Below are 18,756 nucleotides of genomic sequence, written 5' to 3'. Positions count from 1 at the left end.
TATCTAACAGTTTTCTCTTGTGGAAATAAATCTGTTCTGGAACTAAGAATACTTAGTTTGAAATTCAGAAAAAGAATATGTGTAAAACTATCTCTGAAAAAGTTAGAAATGGTTACCATGATTGATTAATAATTTATTTAATATTTTCAGACTTTTTCTGACTTTTTCAGAAATAGTTTTACTTCACATATTATTTTTCTGAATTTCAAACTAAGTATTCTGAATTCCAGAACAGATTTATTTCCACAAGGGTTACTTTGAAAGAATATCGCGTAGTGTGTTGTTAGCAGTATTGACGATCAGTATCTATGCCAGAATAGTTACATTGCTCCCAATAGTGGACTTTGGTGATGAAATTAACAAATTGTACTCAAGTTACACTAGCACACAAAATGAGCCTTGATCTTTAAGCATAATGACAACCAAAAATTTAATGATGGATCTTTCCAGGGACAACAATTATAGTTTTTTACAATGAATTGTTTTATAAGAATTTTGTTTCCTTTTCGAAATAATGAAACCACTTTGAGCATCCTGTAATTATACTTAGTATAATACTTGCTATGATAATTTTGTAGTTAAAACGTGGAAAAATTGAACCAAATGGTATTAATTGTTCAACACAGTCAGTACCCGTACGACGAGAATTTGTTATGCATAACAAAGCTCCAATGTGGAATGAAAATAGTCAAGTATACCAATTAGATTTTGGTGGGCGAGTTACACAAGAATCTGCAAAAAATTTTCAAATTGAATTTCGTGGAAAACAGGTTTGTTTCATTTAGTTACAATAAATAATAATTCATGTTATTATTTCATTTTTTCGAATTGGCGAAAACGAAGAAAAAAAATTTTTTCAGATTAAATTTTTTCGATATTTGAGTTACTATGTCTTTAAGTAATCCAGTAAATCTGTCTTCCCGATATACTAGACCTAAAATTTTCAAACTAAGAAAAAAAATATTCTGAAAATAATAGCTTGATAAAATTATTTAAAAATATAATATAAAATAGGTTTTAAAATTGTTTAAATATAAAATTATTTTGTATTTGAAATACAAGTAACGTATTTCAAATAGTGTAAATGTTACAGTCAAAAGTCTTGGCCGGTTAAATGTATACTTTTAATTGACAGGCAAAAGTAATTTTGACTCCATAGGTAGGTCTATAGTAGTTTTGCCTGAAAATAAATGGTTAATAGTGCTTTTGACTGTAAATTTGCGGTCAAACGTGGTTATGACTGACGCTTCTCGTAAAAACTAGTTTAAATCGATAGAGGGAAACCGTCATTAACAACGGTGCTTTCCTCCTTTGGCTCTGTTCTATCTATCTTTCAGAAAAGTAACACACCCCCAATTTATCAAATTTATTTTTAAAACATCGAATTCTCACAAAATAAAACAAAAAAAATTAAGTGTTGTAAATAAAATATTGAGAATTTAAAAATTAATTTAAAATATTTCTATGAATATCAGACCGAAATTAGCAAAAGTACTAAAAAATCATTTTTAATGTTAAAACGCTTATTTGTTTTAGGTGATGCAATTTGGAAGAATTGATGGAAATGCGTACACCTTAGATTTTCAATATCCATTTTCAGCTTTACAAGCTTTTGCCGTTGCTTTAGCCAACGTCACACAAAGATTAAAATAAATAAAATTTCCATACAAGAACAAAAAATGAGAACATATCAAAGTCCATTTATAAAGTTTAAATTGCAAATATAAAAGACAATTTTTGCGCCTGTTAAAAGATTAAAAAAAAAAAAGGCTTTTTGTACTTTAGTTTAAATAAATATTTAAAAAGTATGGTATTGTTTATTTGAAGGAAACAAAAATGTTCGTACACAGAATATTTAGGCAACGAATTTAACACAATTTTTATTTAATAATTTACATTTAAAAAATGTATAATGTTCGATTTAAAATCGAGATTAAAACACACAAAATAAGCAATTCCATATTTAAAAAGGCTGTGTTAAGGAAAAATAAATGCCAATGATTTAAATAAAAAATTAATTTTAAATCTTACACTCATAATGATCATTCCAATTTGAGAACATTTTTAACAGATTTCTTTTTAACATTTTTTTGAATATATTTTAAGAATAAATGTTTCCGATAAAAAAGTTTGCGATAATAATGCTGAAAACTAGCCATGCATTCCACTTTAATTTAATGGATTTTAAACATTCTTGATAAATTTTTATCTCTTCTTATGCTTAATGCTAAATATTTACTGTTCAATAGCAAACAAATTAATTTTTTACGAAATAAGAATAACTCATTATAGAAGGTGCGTCATTTTAATCGATAAAATTTCCTAAAATACACCAGCTATAAAGATCTAGTTCGGATCAAAATTATTCATTTTGAACAAAGATATTTCTAGCATGTAATTTGACCTAGGTCTTGGGGTTCATTAAACATTCAACTCAAATACCTAACCGATTAAAGATAGCAGAACATTTTGTGTTCTAAGATCCAGCATTATAAAAATAAACCCCCTTAATTGATGAAAATAGCATTTAATAGGTTTATTACAATACTAGCAGTTAACCCACCTGCTTCGCTATAGGGAACTGCAATTTTAAATACAAACACTATTGCGTTATAAAATGTCACTTCATTTACCATTACTTATCCCCGCTAATTTCGTTGGTTTTAATTTTTTGTGCGGAGTCCTAATTTTTTTGGAAATAAAATACAACTTATGTTACTTGCTTTCTTAGGTGAATTCAATGTGTACCTATATTGATTTATCCAAAAATTGTCATCCGCTTTTCCCTAGCTTAAGAGTTAAATTTTCAAAAATCATTCCTTTATGGCTTATATTCTACAGTGTCAAAAAAAACCCACATGCAAATTTACATAATTCTAGGCCCAGGTGTTTTGGCTCTTTTATACAATAACTAGCGGCTACTCGCTCGCTTTGCTGGACGATTTGTTTATCCAAAATTTGAAAGAGAGTGGATCAAGGAATCACGTTGTGCCATACAAACTTTGCCCCAATTTTTCTTCCTCTTAGGTGTAGAATTTCGGAAAACCCTTTCTTATCGATTGTCAACGTCATACAAAGAACACACACTCCCAGTTTCAAATTTCTACGATCAGCGTTTTAGGCTGTGCGTAGCTCCGCCCATCAGTTATTCAAAACTAAGCATAATCTATTTGTTTATATACTATGTGTGTTTGTACCATCTAGGCATATAAATATCTGTAGTATGACAGAATACATCCGTTTAGTAATGCATCTAAGCGAGAGGTATTATATACATGTATTGAACATTAGTTGGAAGACGCTTGGAGAGTGGGAGTTTTTTAGTTACAGATAACTTTTAAGTTCATCAAAACTCCCACTCTCTACATGCATACAACAGAAGATCTGTCGTATCGTATCTGTAGTCTTACAATACATATATATAATACCTCTCGCTTAGATGCATTACTAAACGGATGTATTCTGTCATACTACAGATATGTAAATGACTAAATGCCTAGATGATACAAACACACATGGTATATCTAGTTCTTTTTGCAGTCAAGTTATTTTCTAAAGCAAAAACGTCTTCTAAATATGTTATACATGTTTAATATGAAAATAAATATTAACTTCGAAAACTGATAGCAATTAAAAGAAGCTTTACAGCTTTATGTCGTTGAAAACTTCATATTTGTTAATTTTTCTTGCAAAACTATTTTTAATCGCTATATGTCTTGACAAATATCTTAATAACCGTTTGAAAATGATTATATAAATAAAAAGAAGAACCTATGAAAAGAGAATTATTCTTGCAAATCTGTTACAAAAAAAAAAAATTGAGGTAAACGTACGAAATAAATTTCTTTGCTGTTGAACATTCCTACTGAAAGGTGCTTAAAAATATATTAAAACTCCAGATAAGTGAAATATTCTAAAATTTGAGATGGTAATGATAAAAGCGCGAAAGTCTTACTGCGTAGTTTTTTAGAAGTATACGAAAATTCAATAAAAAAAACGACTTAAGAACAGTTGACGCGAGTGCTAATGGGTTTAAGGCTAATAAAAATATTCAAATTCAAATAAGATAAACTCCGGCAACTGGTGATAAAAATTCGTACTAATTATAACAGGAAGTGGATCCGCATTCAGTAGTTCCAATTTAGACTACCAGGTTAATTACCATTCATCAATAGCCAGTAATAAAAATTAGAATAAAACTTCTGTTATGTAATGCAATAGAATATTTCATTTATCTGGAGTACTTAAGCATACATTTATATACAAAAAACCCAAAATTTACAAACCCTTCAACATTTTCTCGAAATTTTTTTAAATGTAAAACGAGCTTTTTATCGCTCGATAACATTTTATTTGAACCACTACAAAATACGTATTGACAAGAAGTAAAATTTTTTCATCTTATTACTTAAATGTTCTTACTTAAGTTGTTAAATATTAAATTTACTGTGTTTTTTTGGTGAGTCTTATTTTATATTTAATGTTTAATATTTTATTAATATTTATTATTGGATGTTGTATTTACCGTCCATAAAAATTTAAGTAGAATTTAGAAACAAAAATAAAATGAGAAATTCGATTGTAAACATTTCTTTTTATAATAACGGGAATTTTTTTAAGTTTCATTTTTTAAATCGAAATACTTAATGACACATAAGAATAATGTCAATCACCATGATATATTGGTTGGCTTTATTAGGATACTAATTTTATATCATTTTTATTTTATACTAGCTTGATACTTTGCTTCGTTTAAAAGTAAAGATTAGTAAAGGTCACCGCCTTCACCTCCCTTGCTCTCACTTATGCCACTTCCATAACACTCGAAATAATGATAGGGATTGTTTTTAAATGTAAAATAGTCTGAATTCATCATTGAGTATACCATGAAAGATGACCATGAATTGTTTTACATTTACTATTTTTACAAAAATCTTTAATTTATGGTTAATTCATAGATGACGCAGTAAAATGTCAGCTTTTTATTTTATTTTTTTAAATATATCTTTATCAATTATCGCTCATGTATTATTCTGATATATGAGCTATATTGTTGTAAAGTTTCATTTAGTAGTTTCTGCGTAAAAGCGTAACAAACAAACAAACAAACATCCTTACTTTCACATTTAGAATATAAAGAGATAGGAATTAAACCAAAGACAACCACAGCTGTCTCCAAGCGTAATCTTGAAGTTGAATTTCGAACTTTTGATTTTAGGGTGCATAACGGCAATATAACGGCAAATTTCGCAAATTCAGATGGTACGATAGGCTGTTCTACCCCAAGATTCTGCGCTCGGATGCCACACACTCCTTGCACCCCAGGCTAAACACTGTCTTGGACTCTTGGAAAATTATATTCAGACACAAATGGTATAAAATTAAGTACCCAATCAAGCTCATGTGATAGCGATTGAAATTATTTTTATATGTTTCATTTCCAATTAAGAAATATCACTTAAAAAAAATCCCTTTTAGAAGATAATAATAAATTGAGCGGATTTATAGAAATTCTATGGCATATTTTATAACAGCACTGCAAAAATTATTTATTATTTAGCCGAATGAAGCATTATATAGGCTTCTTTAAAAATATTTCCAACTAAATATGCCTAAAATAACGCCTACATTTTAATCTCTAGTAGAAACTATTATGATCCTTAAACCTAATATATGTTATATTCTAGTCAAAGATGTACTTTAAAAAAAAAATTTATGTTACCACTCAATAAGTAAATATTTGTAATAAATTTCGTTAATTAGTACCACTTCTAAAAGAATTAAATTTATAATTTGTACAAATTAGTCACTAAAAAAAATTCGGAAAATTTTCAATTTCGAAAATTGGCTTAAAAATTAAATAGAAAAAAAAATCCAAATAAAAAAAAAAAACGCTTAATAAAATATAAAATTAGATAATTTCATGAAACATTTTTTATGTAAAGAATATAGAATTGATTTTTTATAAAATTGTATACATTTATAATACGCTTATGTCTGTTTCCATACTTGTTTTATCTTATATGTTGTTATATTGCGCTTTTTGTTTTTGTTTTTGTATGTTTGTTATATTATGTTATAATTATATTATAGTGGAAAATACAGTGATGATGTGATGTAAAATTTTATATTCTTTACACATATATTAGATTTTCTCTTTTACCCGATCATCTCAGACCAAATTAGTGGTCAATCTCGGAATCGAACGGTATAAACTGAATTTTTGCACAAACCTTAGTACAAATGTCTCAAAATTCACATAAGATAACGCGTGCGCGTCCTTAGATATTCAAGGTCAAAGGTTTCAAAAATCAGTTTTTTGTGAATATCTCGTTTATTTTGCCTTCAATCGTATTTATATTTATTATAAAAGTTGTAGAAGATTAAATTTTCTAGAAATTTTGTATGAAACTTTTTTTTGTTCGTTGAACCGTTTTTGAAATAGACGGCGCAGAATATGGTGCGCTTAGCTTAACGGACTGCAGTGCTAGGTCACTATTTATAAATATGAGGTATTAAATAATTATTTAAGTTGTATTTAATGAAAATTTTTTGAATTTTTTGTTTTGTACAAAAATTTGTACAAAACTTTATCTTCTACAACTTTTATACTAATGTTATATACGATTACGAATAATGTTAATACGATTGAAGGCAAAATAAACGTGATATTCACAAAAAACTGATTTTTGAGACCTTTGATCTTGAATATATAAGGACACGCACGCGTTACCATATGTGACTTTTGAGACATTATTTGTACTATCAAAATAAAGGTTTGTAAAAATATTCAGCTTATTCCGTTTGATTCCGAGGTGAAACTCTAAGATGATTGGAGTACTTTTATTTTATCCGTTTAATGTATTCATAGTACAGTCATAGATGTAATAGATAAAAGAAAATGAAATATATCGTTAACTTTTTGTTAAAACCTCGTGGAATGTGTTTCTTGAGTGTAAATTATCATTTGTAAATCATAAGTTAGTTGCAGAAATGTTTCTATTTGTTAATAAACAATAAATTGTTAGTTAAATGAAAATATAACGTTGACTTAAAATAAGCAACTTGTATGACGTATATGTTATACATGTATAAGAGTTTTTCGATTATTTCACAGTTAGCCTTGATATGAAATACACTAATTTTATAACATGGATACCAGCGTGGTCCAAAAAATTTGCTTGTTTTCAGTTTGGCCACCCACCGTAAATTTGTGAGACGTATCTATAGAAACAACATTGTAAAATTAAGGGTCACTAGCTTCAGCGAAAGAGGGTGCTCAAGCGAGTGTTATTTTTGAATTACGTAAAAAATGTGAGCCAGAAAAAAGCTAGAATAATGACCTTCGAGTCTTCTTATCCATTTGTAATACATTGGGATGGGAAATTATTACCTGATGTAAACAGGAAATAGCGCCTATCGATTCTTGTTTCTGACAATGGCTGTGAAAATTGTTAGGCGTACCCAAGCTTACTACAGGGACGGGAGATAATATGTCTAATGCTGTTTTTGACACGATAGAATATTGGAAAGTACAAAATCAAATTCGAGCTATGAGTTTTGACACTACTGCCTCTAACACCTGTGTATGTGCTTTCCTAGAAGCAAAGGCAGGTTTTGGTTTATTATGGCCTGCTTGTCGTCATCATATTTTGGAAATAATGCTTTCAAATATATCTGCACTGTGCTTTGGTCCATCAAGCTCACCTGAGATCCCATTGTTCAAAAGATTCGGAGTTTCTTGGGATACATTTTCTCGAGAACACTATCATAGCCTTGATTTCAGTTCTAACATGGAACAGTTTGTTGAAAGTGTTCTTGAGAGTCTTACATCATGCCCGTTTGATGGCGAAACTGTTGTATGCAATGAAGATTTTTCTCTTCAGAAGTAGTTCAAATGTATTTAAGTTTACCAAGAGAGAAAAAACACAAATTATCCAATTTGTTACTTTCGGCACCCTAATTTACACCAAGATTTGGATCGAAGCGCCTTTGGCAGCAGATGCGCCGATTAATGACTGGCGATATTAAAATCATACAAATCGATTGATTCCGAAATTAGTGCAGTAGCAACGGGTGTCTTAGAACGCCACTTGTGGTATTTATCTGAGGAGCTGGTAGCCTTTGCTTTATTTTTCAACAAGGTGTCATATTTCGGGAAAATGGCCATTGCTCAACGGATGGATCCGAATAGAAAATGTTTACTTACAAATAGAAACATTTTCGCAATTAATTTATGGTTTACAAATAATAATTTACACCTAAGAAACACATTCCACTAGATTTACTAAAAAGTGAGCGGTTTATTTCATTTTCCTTAATCTGTTACATCTTTGACTGTACTATCAAGGTCTAAAACAGAGTAAAAAAGATTATAATTTCCAAAAATTTTGTAAAAATAATTTCTTTTTGTGGTTTCAACTAACTCAAACGCCCATGTACAGAATAGAGACAAGTAAAAACACAAATGCAATCATTACTAATTGTAGAACGTTTTTTATCTTTTTTTATGAGACTCCCCACCCCCACAAATAAGTTCTTTAAAGCAAGAAGGGGATCGCTAACAAATCACTTATTTTAAATTCGTCGCAGAACTACTTGATGCTAACGAAAAAGAACATAATACTTGAATTATTATTGGGCAAAAGAAAAGCATTAGCGCAATCGAGTTTTTTTTACGATTATCGAACTTTTCGAATCTCGATAGCTTGAGATTTCTTTCTAAAGTACAAAATAACGGATTTCTATAGAAACTTTCATCCCCTTTTAACCCCCTTAACAGTTAAATTTAAAAAAAAAAACACTTCGTCACTTCCAATTACGGTGTCAGAAAAAGACCCACATGTATGACACGATTCTAAAAAGGCATACAATTACTGGACATTTCACTTTCTTTCAATGGATAACAACGCAAACTCTACTAAATGAACTGAACTTGAGGATTATTCACCCACTTATAGTTCCAGTGCATGCCAGGCTTGTAATTGTACAAAATTTTGAATTTTTCAAAATAAAAAATATTTTTGTATTTTATGATCAGCTTTAAGCAAAAAAGTACTGATGTGATTTTTTCTCTAGACGGTTAGTTTTTGAAATAATAATTCTTGAAAGATTAAAAACGTAATATTAGATTTTTTTAACTTTTCAAGAATATAGTTTATGTGTCTATAGACTTTCTAGCGTCCGAGAGAAATCGCTTAGCTAATGCGCTCACTGCGCTACGAATTGTTTCATTTCGGATTACATTGAAATGTTTTCTATGGAATTGATATTTACGCCTTTTCATGTTTTCATGAAATATTTGCTATTTCTTATTGTTACAAATATTATTCGATCAAGACACCCCTCTAAACGCAGGGTATACACAAATACGTACTCTTTTCCACACAATCGAAGGAGTGTCATCGATAAGCATAAATCTTAAATGAAAGTTTTTCCAATAAATAAAATTATTTCCTTCCAAGATGCTAAAGTTCTTTTCAAGCTATGTTTAGGACACCTAAACGAAGATCTGCACAAAACTTCAGCTTGGTTTCAATTTTTAACAAGAAAAATTTTATGTTTGCTGATTAAACAAAAAGATAAGTTTCTGGAAATTATATTCTTAAAAATATATTTTAGGCAATTATCTAGAAGTGGGGTTCCGTCTCAAAATAGAATCTATTTTGACTAATGGGAGATATTTTAGATCATTCCACTTTTTAAATATAAGATGGCGAGGGTCATTTTTTTAAATGTATTTCTTAAACTGTTTTACATTATTATGGCATCTATTTTACAACACGCATATTTTCTGGAGGAGCTCCAATGAAAAAATTTCATTTTTCCCGCAGGTTTTAAGCAATTCGGAGTCGAATGCACAAAGCCGCATCTTTCTTCAAATTTTAACAGTTTCTCTATCTCACATAATTTACGAACATGACTTAAATTTTCAACTATTCTGAAAGTGTAGCTCAAATCCGAGGGCTTCAATAGTTTTTTCCCTAAATCAAATTTTATTCACTTTGTTGAAGAAAGTTGGGAATATTAAAAGAGAGCTCCCTATTTATTTTCATAAATGTATTCTAAAATAATGTAAATTTCAGTGTTAAATTAAAAATAATGTGGAAAGAAATCATATTTTTTTAAATGAGCGTAGAAATGGTTCTCCCACGTCCCTAATTTATTTATTTAAGTATAATGATTTAAACTCGAAAACAAATTCATTTCTACTTTATACTTGAATTTCACTTCTAGACTATTAGGAAGTTTCCTTTTTTTAAATATACGCTTTAATATAGTCAGAATGTTTATACAGAATGTTCGATTTACATCTAGGCATATGACAGAATACATGCGTTAAGCAATGTATCTAAGTGAGAGGTATTATATACATGTGTTGAAGCTTCGATATGCGTTGAGATAGTTGTGAGACGCTTGGAGAGTGGTAGTTTCTTAGTTGAATAGATGAACTACAACAGCTATAAGCCACGATATTGATTAGCGCATGTATTCTGTCATACTCGTAATATTTATATGCCTAGATGTAAATCGAACATTCTGTATATTTTAAAGAATAGTCAGATTATGGTAATTTAAAATTCGACTTCGACACACTCCTTTAATAAGTTACAAATATCATTGTAATATAGACTCTCATGACAAAGAATTTTTTTTAGATAATAAATAAACAAAATCCAATTTTTTGTCCTTATGTTAATCCAAATTTTTGGTATAAAGTTATTAAAATAACTTGGATGGGAGTCTAAATTTTCTGTTTTATCGTTATAATAATGCAATTTTTTATAATGAAGCAGCCAATGTTTGTAATATACAATCAAAAAAGTTTAAGTAAATTTTACACAGCTGTATCTCTGCGAAAAATCATTGAATTTGGATCCGGAATAGTTCATTCGAAAGCTCGCTCTTTCTTGTTTTGGAATCTTTTCCCCAAAAATTCACTCCTTGCCGCTTTGTTCGGAGGGGTCGAAAAAGTGAGAAATCTAGTCCCTACATTTTATATGAAGTTTAGAAGCGTACCGAAATTTTAAAAATCATTTCACAACAAATTTGTTAATAACACTCGAAAGCTTGTTTATTTTTCTCGAATATGAGCTATAGAAAAGTTTCTCGTACGAACTTCTTGGACCAAGATATTCGATTTCAAAGCAAATTTGGCACTCCTCTATCATGTATCTTCTGAAATATTCATCACAATGAAATTTTTCTCATTTCGTACAAAAACTTAAACTGCCTTCTGTTAAGCCCTGATATATTGTTTTGTAAAAACTTTTATCACTCTTCCACTTGTTATTTTTAGAACATGCCAAAAAACAATCTTTCGAGTGCTATTAATAAATTTGTTGTAAAATAGTTTTTAAAATTTTGATTTATTTCTAAACTTCATTTAAAATATAGAGATAACATTTCTCACTTTTTCAAAGTGAGGAGCCTCCTGTGCAAACGGGAAGGGGTGGTTCGTTTTAGCAAAAGATTAAAAAATAGAAAGAACACGTTTTTAAATAAGCTATTGCGGGTCTAATTTTGATGATTTTCGCTAAGGTACAGCTGTTAGAAATTAAGGGAAAATTTTTGTTCCTTTAATAATTTGGTTGTGTTTATTAGAAACAAGTGTCAATGAGGACAATCCTCATTGATAAACCACCAAACAATATATAAAACTAAACTTGTGGTGTAATTTTAAAAGCATTAACGAGTGAGTCAAGTTTAAAGATATCGAACAAATGTTTATACCATTCAATCATGTATCTCTTTCTTCTATTAAATAACGATATTAAAACTAAAATTTTAGGCAAGTGGAAACTTCCTAATTATCAAAACTCATTACTCTAATTATCAAAGACCGTTATATTATTATTATAAATAGAAATTGAGAGAGAAATTTTAATAAAAGATTAAAATAAAATGATTTTAGCTTTAATTGTAGTGTTATATTTAAATTAATCCAAACAAAAATGTACGTTTTTTAATTTATTGTAGAGGATATGTTCTTAAAACAATTTAGACAAACGAGAAAATGATCTAGTAAAAAAACATAGTTTGTTGATTTAAATAAATTTCGAAGGCCTCTATGACCATCACTTTCATGCACTGGCGTCGCGTCGATTACATAAGATGCAATTAAACTCCCAAAAAAAAATAATGTTTTCTAAAATGTTACAATAAGTAATTTTAAATAAAATGCTCAATAAAAATAGTTCTTATGATGCCAGTTCACAATTTAAAAAAAATATATAATAATAATTAGTAAATTGCAAAAATAAAAATATTTTTGAATAAGAATTTTTTCTCACATTAAACATAAAAAATAATATTGTTTCACTTACCCCACCCCTACCCCCACTAAATAAAAAGAATGTCTCTTGACTGATTAAAATATAATGTGGATTTAAATGTCTAAAAAAGTCAATATTATCTTAGTATAATTAAAATGGTTTGTTTTCTGGATACCACACATATTACATGTCCAAAGCTGATAAATATTTTTAACTACATTCGTATGGTCAAACAAATTGTTTCAAAAAATTTAAAATGATTCGAAGAATTTAAAAAAAAAAATTGGTGTAATTAATTTTTTCGATATAATTTATCGAAAATTTAAATGTCTTTTTGTATAAAGTATTTTATTATTTTGTAAATAAATATAAATAAATCAAATTTTTGAAATTAATAACAATTTATTAATGAAACCAATGATAGATTTCACTCACAAACCAATAACTATTGTTTTCAGCTTAATGGCCATCACAGATACAAAAAAAGGCGTAAGCAAATTCAAAGCAATCAGAGTCAAGTATTTCATCTTCCCACATGTCAAAACGTAAGACACACGTATATGAGACAACTCAGCGAATGGATATGAGATTTGATTATTATATAATTTTCCAGTTTTTTGCAATTTTAAGAATGTTTCCACGAAGAAAATGACCGTCGTAGAAATTGCCTATCGTTAAAAAAATCTTTTTCAGCGACTTTAAAAAGAGGTCTTTTTTACCGAAAATCGTGAATTTCTCAGAAACTACTTAACTAGAAAAAACAAAAAAATACCAGGCCATTAGAAATTCAAATAGATTCAATTGTATCAAGTTACATAACGATTGCATTTTTTTCGCGGAATTGAAAATTAAAAAACCAAAAAAAAGGTTTTTTCGTTTTACTCGAAAATTAAGAGGTTATGTTAAAAAATGATAAGAATAAAAGTTCTAGATTTTTTTACTGTCAAGAAATTACATTTAACTTTTTTGATAGGACGAGTATTTACGCCGCAAATAGCAAAAAACAGTTGAAAGGAATTTTTTTTGTAAAGAAATACGCTTAGGATTACAGGATATTTTCTATGATTTCTTTGTTATATCTTAGTAGATGTACACTCGTACGTCGGTGAAGATATACTTACATCGCAATTGATGTACAGTAGTTCATCTGTGTACATTAGAGTACATCAACTTACATCAGTGTTGGCCTACAATTCTACATTTATGTCAACAGGTGTGTAGTACAGTACATTTCAATCTATAACCTACCTATAATTAATAAAACCATAGTTATTTTCATTTAAAAAATTTTTACGTAACATTTGGATTAATAAAACTAATGGGGATCATCGTAGAAGTTTTCTAACATGATGAAGCCTTAAAAAAGCGGGGACCTTTCAAAACCGAAAGATAAATGAAAGAATGAAATTTTTATGAAAAAGATAAGCTAAAAGAATATTAAGCTACCAACGTTTTCTAACACTGAGAGTGGGGTATGTGCAGAGTTTAAGACCAGAAAGACGAGTTTGCACCGGTTGGCTTCCATTAATTAATAATATGTGCTAAGTGACCACAGACAAGAGTAAGATATTTTTAGAAATTAGAAAAAGAAACATTCAATAAATCCCTTTCATTGCTTCGTTCTTCACTTGATTGTCGTTAAAAAAACCAAGCCAAGTTTGTACTTGGTGATATACTAGGTGTGTTAGCAGCTACACGGCAGCTACAGCTTACGGACGTTCTTATTTCCTCTTTGTTTTATACATAAGAACATCTATAAAAGCTTACTTCATATATTTTATATGTCTTACGAGATAGCTTACAATCGGTATAGTTTACTTTAAGTGTCCTACTCCGAGGGGCTTGTTGAACAACATTTCATGTTCAATAGAGTTGCCTATCTTTTTATGTAATTAACTTATAATCTGTGGTTGATATGTCAAAAAATGAAAGCATACTTTGACCTTCAAGTAAAATAAAAGGCAAACTGTCTGTTAAAATTTTAATAATTAACATACAATTAGATCTTAAAATAATTCTCTTTCATCATATGCGTAGGTATAATAAAATTTACAAGTTCAATGTGCTGCCAAATTTATTCACAATTTAAAAAAAAATTTGAATCACTGTCAAAGTTTATGGTTTTTTCCTCATGAGTGGTGAGTACTTTCCGCTTTCCTCACTGTTTTCCAAACAACAAACAACTAATTGGCTATCGTGTGCACAAATTTACTTACCGCACTCAAATTCATATGCGTTGCAAAAAATTACAAATATCGTAAGTACTCGTACGAAAATCGTGTGAAAATCTTTGCGTATGAATATCAAGCTGAAAGAGAGAAGTAATCACGCTTTCGCCAAACACATGTGAGCATATTGTGCACATGTGACATCTAGTACAGTTAGGTTTGAGATTATTTTTAAGTGCATTAATGTAGCCTTTGTCTCACAATATTCTTCTCCAATGAAATTTTTAGTAAAAGGCGAAGTATTTATTCTCTTTTGAATAGCCTTAACTTTATCTATAATCTGCCATTTTATTAATTATGTATGAGAAATGGAAAATTTTGTATAAAAAACTATTGATATCAAAACATAATCAAAATTGGGTGGATAAATCGTTACTTAGTACGAGTGTACTAAGGTAGTACGAGTGCCAAGGCTTGAAATTATTTGTACTTTATTTTCACCTTTGATTATGAATTTTGTTGTAATTTCATGAATGTAGACGAAAAATAAGAATAACAAGTGAAAACAAACAATTGCCTGAGTTAATTGTTGAAATACCATGCATAGTCAGTGTTGATTTCTTTATCACATTACACATGCAAACATGTGACACATACATAACTGATAATCAAGTATAGTACATATTATAAATTTCCGCCTAACTGGCGCCCTCGCGGGTAAACAGTGATGTTTACGAAAAAATGTTTCAAACAAAAGTTGTTTAATTTTTGATAAGGAACATTTTTTACATTTAAACTTTTGTTCTATCTCTAACGGTCTACAAGATGGGTCCTACGGACCCAAGACCCAATTGACCTATGATGCTCATTTACGAACTTGACCTCACTTTTTACGTCCTGAGTACGCTGTAAAAATTTCAGCTCGATATCTTTTTTCGTTTTTGAGTTATCATGTCCACAGACGGACGGAAGGACGGACGGACGGACGGACGGACGGACGGTCGGACGGACGGACGGACAACCGGAAATGGACTAATTAGGTGATTTTATGAACACCTATGACAAAATTTTTTTTCCTAGCATCATTATTTTTAAGCGTTACAAACTTGGGACTAAACTTAATATACTATGTATATTTCATATATGCATGGTATAAAAATTTCGATTTTCGAAATATCGAAAGCTAAATAATTAAACAAAATTTTCAATATTTTGAAAATTACTTCAGATCAATGTTAAATATGCCTACTTTTGAAGCCATTTATTTATTTAAATAATCGAGCAACCCCCCCCTAAAATTTTCAAATTTGATTTAGACTTAGTCCAATTTCATATAAAAAAAATCAAGTCTTTATTCCAAAATTGTCTTGGTGCTCGTATATACATTCCACTTCTTGGACTATTTTCAAATTTTTGTTATTTTCAGGATGTTTTCTATTTCAACAGCACATCCTGTGTATTATATTTTTTAATAATAAAATAATATGCTAAAAAAATTATAATTTGTGTGATTTGTTACACTACGTATCTCAAATCAAATTTTTCCGACTAAAGGACCATCCTTTGTTATAAATTACCTGTAATATAATCTTTTTTAAGGATTACATCGAATCAATAAATACTCATATCATGAAATCTTCATAAAATGATACTTTAAAGTGAAAGCTGTTTATGTTCAGAATTTCTTTTAAAACGAATAAGTTCTTCTTTTTTTGCCTATTTACGATATTTATAAAAGTTCTTCGAAATTTGATTTTTTACCAGTGACCATACAGTTACAGCCAGTTGTTTAGCCTTTATTTTGTAATTCTTTTTCTACATTGAGTAACGTGCTGTGAAACTTTTAGCCAGTATTCGAAAATATTAGAAAAGGAAAACTGGATTATGTTAAATATTCTTTGATATTTGAAAACATCGCCACACAACAAAATTTTCCGTATGCTTATGTCTAGATGATTCTATGTTGATCTCTCCTTTGAAGTTTATCAACTACGTATGGAACGTTCATTTATGTTAGCAAATATTTTTATGTTTCGAATAACAATAAATTTGATTAACAGCTAGTTTTCGGACTTGGTGCTGCAGTTAGAAATTTATATTTTATTAGTATCAATCTGAATAAAAATTTAAATAAAAAATACTTTTTAATGGCAAGCTTTTAAGGTACCTGAAGACCAGAGTGAATGGTATTCTCGTTGTCCTCGTGAATTTATGTTATTACTAGGTTGATACCCGCCCGCTTCACTGGGCTTAAAAGTAAAAACCACCACTTTGTAGCCTGCACCCTCTCTTGATATACAAAGTTTTCAATTTTCTTAAATGTAAAATAGTCATAATTCATTGAGTATATTAGAATGGTTGGCCAGGATTTGTTTGACATTTACTATTTTAAATTTTTACAGAATTCTATAATTTATGGTTCAAAATGATGATCATAGATCTGCCCTATCTATAATCGTCATTTTGAACCATAAATTAAAGATTTCTGTAAAAATTTAAATAATGGTAAATGTCAAATTAAATTTAAATTTTTTTTTTATTTTTTAATATATTTTTATAAATTATAGTTCAATAGCTGTGAACTACCCGCTTTGCTGAGCAACATCCACACTTGCACCCCTCCCTCCACATTTCCTTGCGTTGGATAATTGTAATGTACACGTCATGCTCTTTTATTTGATACCCCACTTAGGTATATTTGTAAACTAGCTGTGAACTTCCCGCTTTGCTGGGCAACATCCACACTTGCACCCCTCCCTCCACATTTCCTTGCGTCGGATAACAGTTTTGTAATGTACACGTCATGCTCTTTTATTTGATACCCCACTTAGGTATATTTGTAAATATTCGATAATTCCTTCCCACTTTCTCGCTACACCTTTCTACCCTCCGAAGGTTAAAAGTAGATAAAAACAATAGATCTTTGAAGCTGGTTGTATATCGTGTCAATATTTGAGCTTAATCGATGCACAACTTTTTTAGTTTTTGAAGCATATCCCTTTCAACCCCTATTTCAACCCCTTACTCTGCTATAATATGGATGTATTATACATAAAAACCTTCCTCTTGAATCACTCTATCTATTAAAAAATCCGCATCAAAATCCGTTGCGTAGTTTCAAAGATTTAAGCGTACATAGGGACATAGGGACATAGGGACAGAAAAATCGACTTTGTTTTATAATATGTAGTGATTACTTGATTTTTATCGTAATTTTTTATATGTTTCTTAATTATGAATTTGTATATGATAAGAAAGGTGCACATTCAAGCAATATATCTATCGTTTAGTATGTTTCGAAAATTTATTTGTTTTGATGTTTGTACAGTTTATTTTGTCAAAATTTCAAAACAATGTTTAAATTGTAATATTATTCATAATTAGTCTTAGACGCTGAAGTTGTCTTCTTCTTTGCTAGCCTCCTCTGTGCATTCAGATTCAGTAAAAGTTATCACTTTCTCTTTGAAACTTTTTACGTCGAAACAGTTGCAGCTTGCACAATTTTTTCATTCAACGTTACAGATTTTTGTATCAATTTCATTTTTGTTATCTTGAACGTTTCTTATTTTTTATTTTGATATCTTCGTAATGTTTTAATTACGAGTTAGTTGATCTGATACCGTTCACCCCTAAGCACCAGATACCCCTGAGACAAATTCTGTCGCAATGTTCGTGTTCAGCGACCCCAAAATCCCACGAGTAACGAGCTTGGACTGATTATATAACGAATTTCTCGAAAACTACAGGAGGTGACGGGGATACCGTTCATCTCAGGCACCAGATATTTCTGAGACCAATTTTGTCACGATATTAGTGTTCAGCGACCCCAAAATCCCTCGAGTAACGAGTTTGGACTGATTTGGACTGGGCACCAGGTACCTCTGAAACCAATCTGAGACCTCTGTGATATTCGTATTCAATGGCCCCAAAAACTCCAGTGTATTGTAAATTTAATATTTACGGTCAAATTAAAATGCAATTGCATATTTTTAATTTCTTATAAATCAAATTAGGTCACAAAATTTCCTGACGCCCTAACGAATCTGTTCAAATGCTCAAATTTTTTGAACTTCATTGCATCGTTTCTTCGACTAAACTAATGTTGATAAGATACTTATTTAGTTAAATAAGTATCTTACCAACATTCATTAAACGTCAAAGATCCTCTTAGATGTATCCTGATTTAGAACAAAATATTAAATCATTGGAATAATAAATAAACATATTTTGCGAAATTGCATCAACAAATTAATATTATAACATAATTTTATAAATATTTAAACTATAAATAAATTTTTTCACAAAAACAAAAG

General features: G+C 29.6%; 1 protein-coding gene across 1 annotated transcript in view; it reads left to right on the top strand.

The window, feature by feature from the left end:
* Positions 1–1,653, top strand: part of LOC123290715 (tubby-related protein 4) — a 61,421-nt gene extending 59,768 nt beyond the window's left edge. The window contains 2 exon segments of the mRNA XM_044870993.1: positions 579–770; positions 1,537–1,653. Of these exon segments, the coding sequence (XP_044726928.1) occupies positions 579–770; positions 1,537–1,653 (309 nt within the window).
* Positions 1,654–18,756: the final 17,103 nt, after the last annotated feature.

Source organism: Chrysoperla carnea, chromosome 1, assembly GCF_905475395.1.
Source record: "Chrysoperla carnea chromosome 1, inChrCarn1.1, whole genome shotgun sequence".
NCBI lineage: Eukaryota > Metazoa > Arthropoda > Insecta > Neuroptera > Chrysopidae > Chrysoperla > Chrysoperla carnea.
This window is presented reverse-complemented; position numbering and strand designations above follow the sequence as displayed.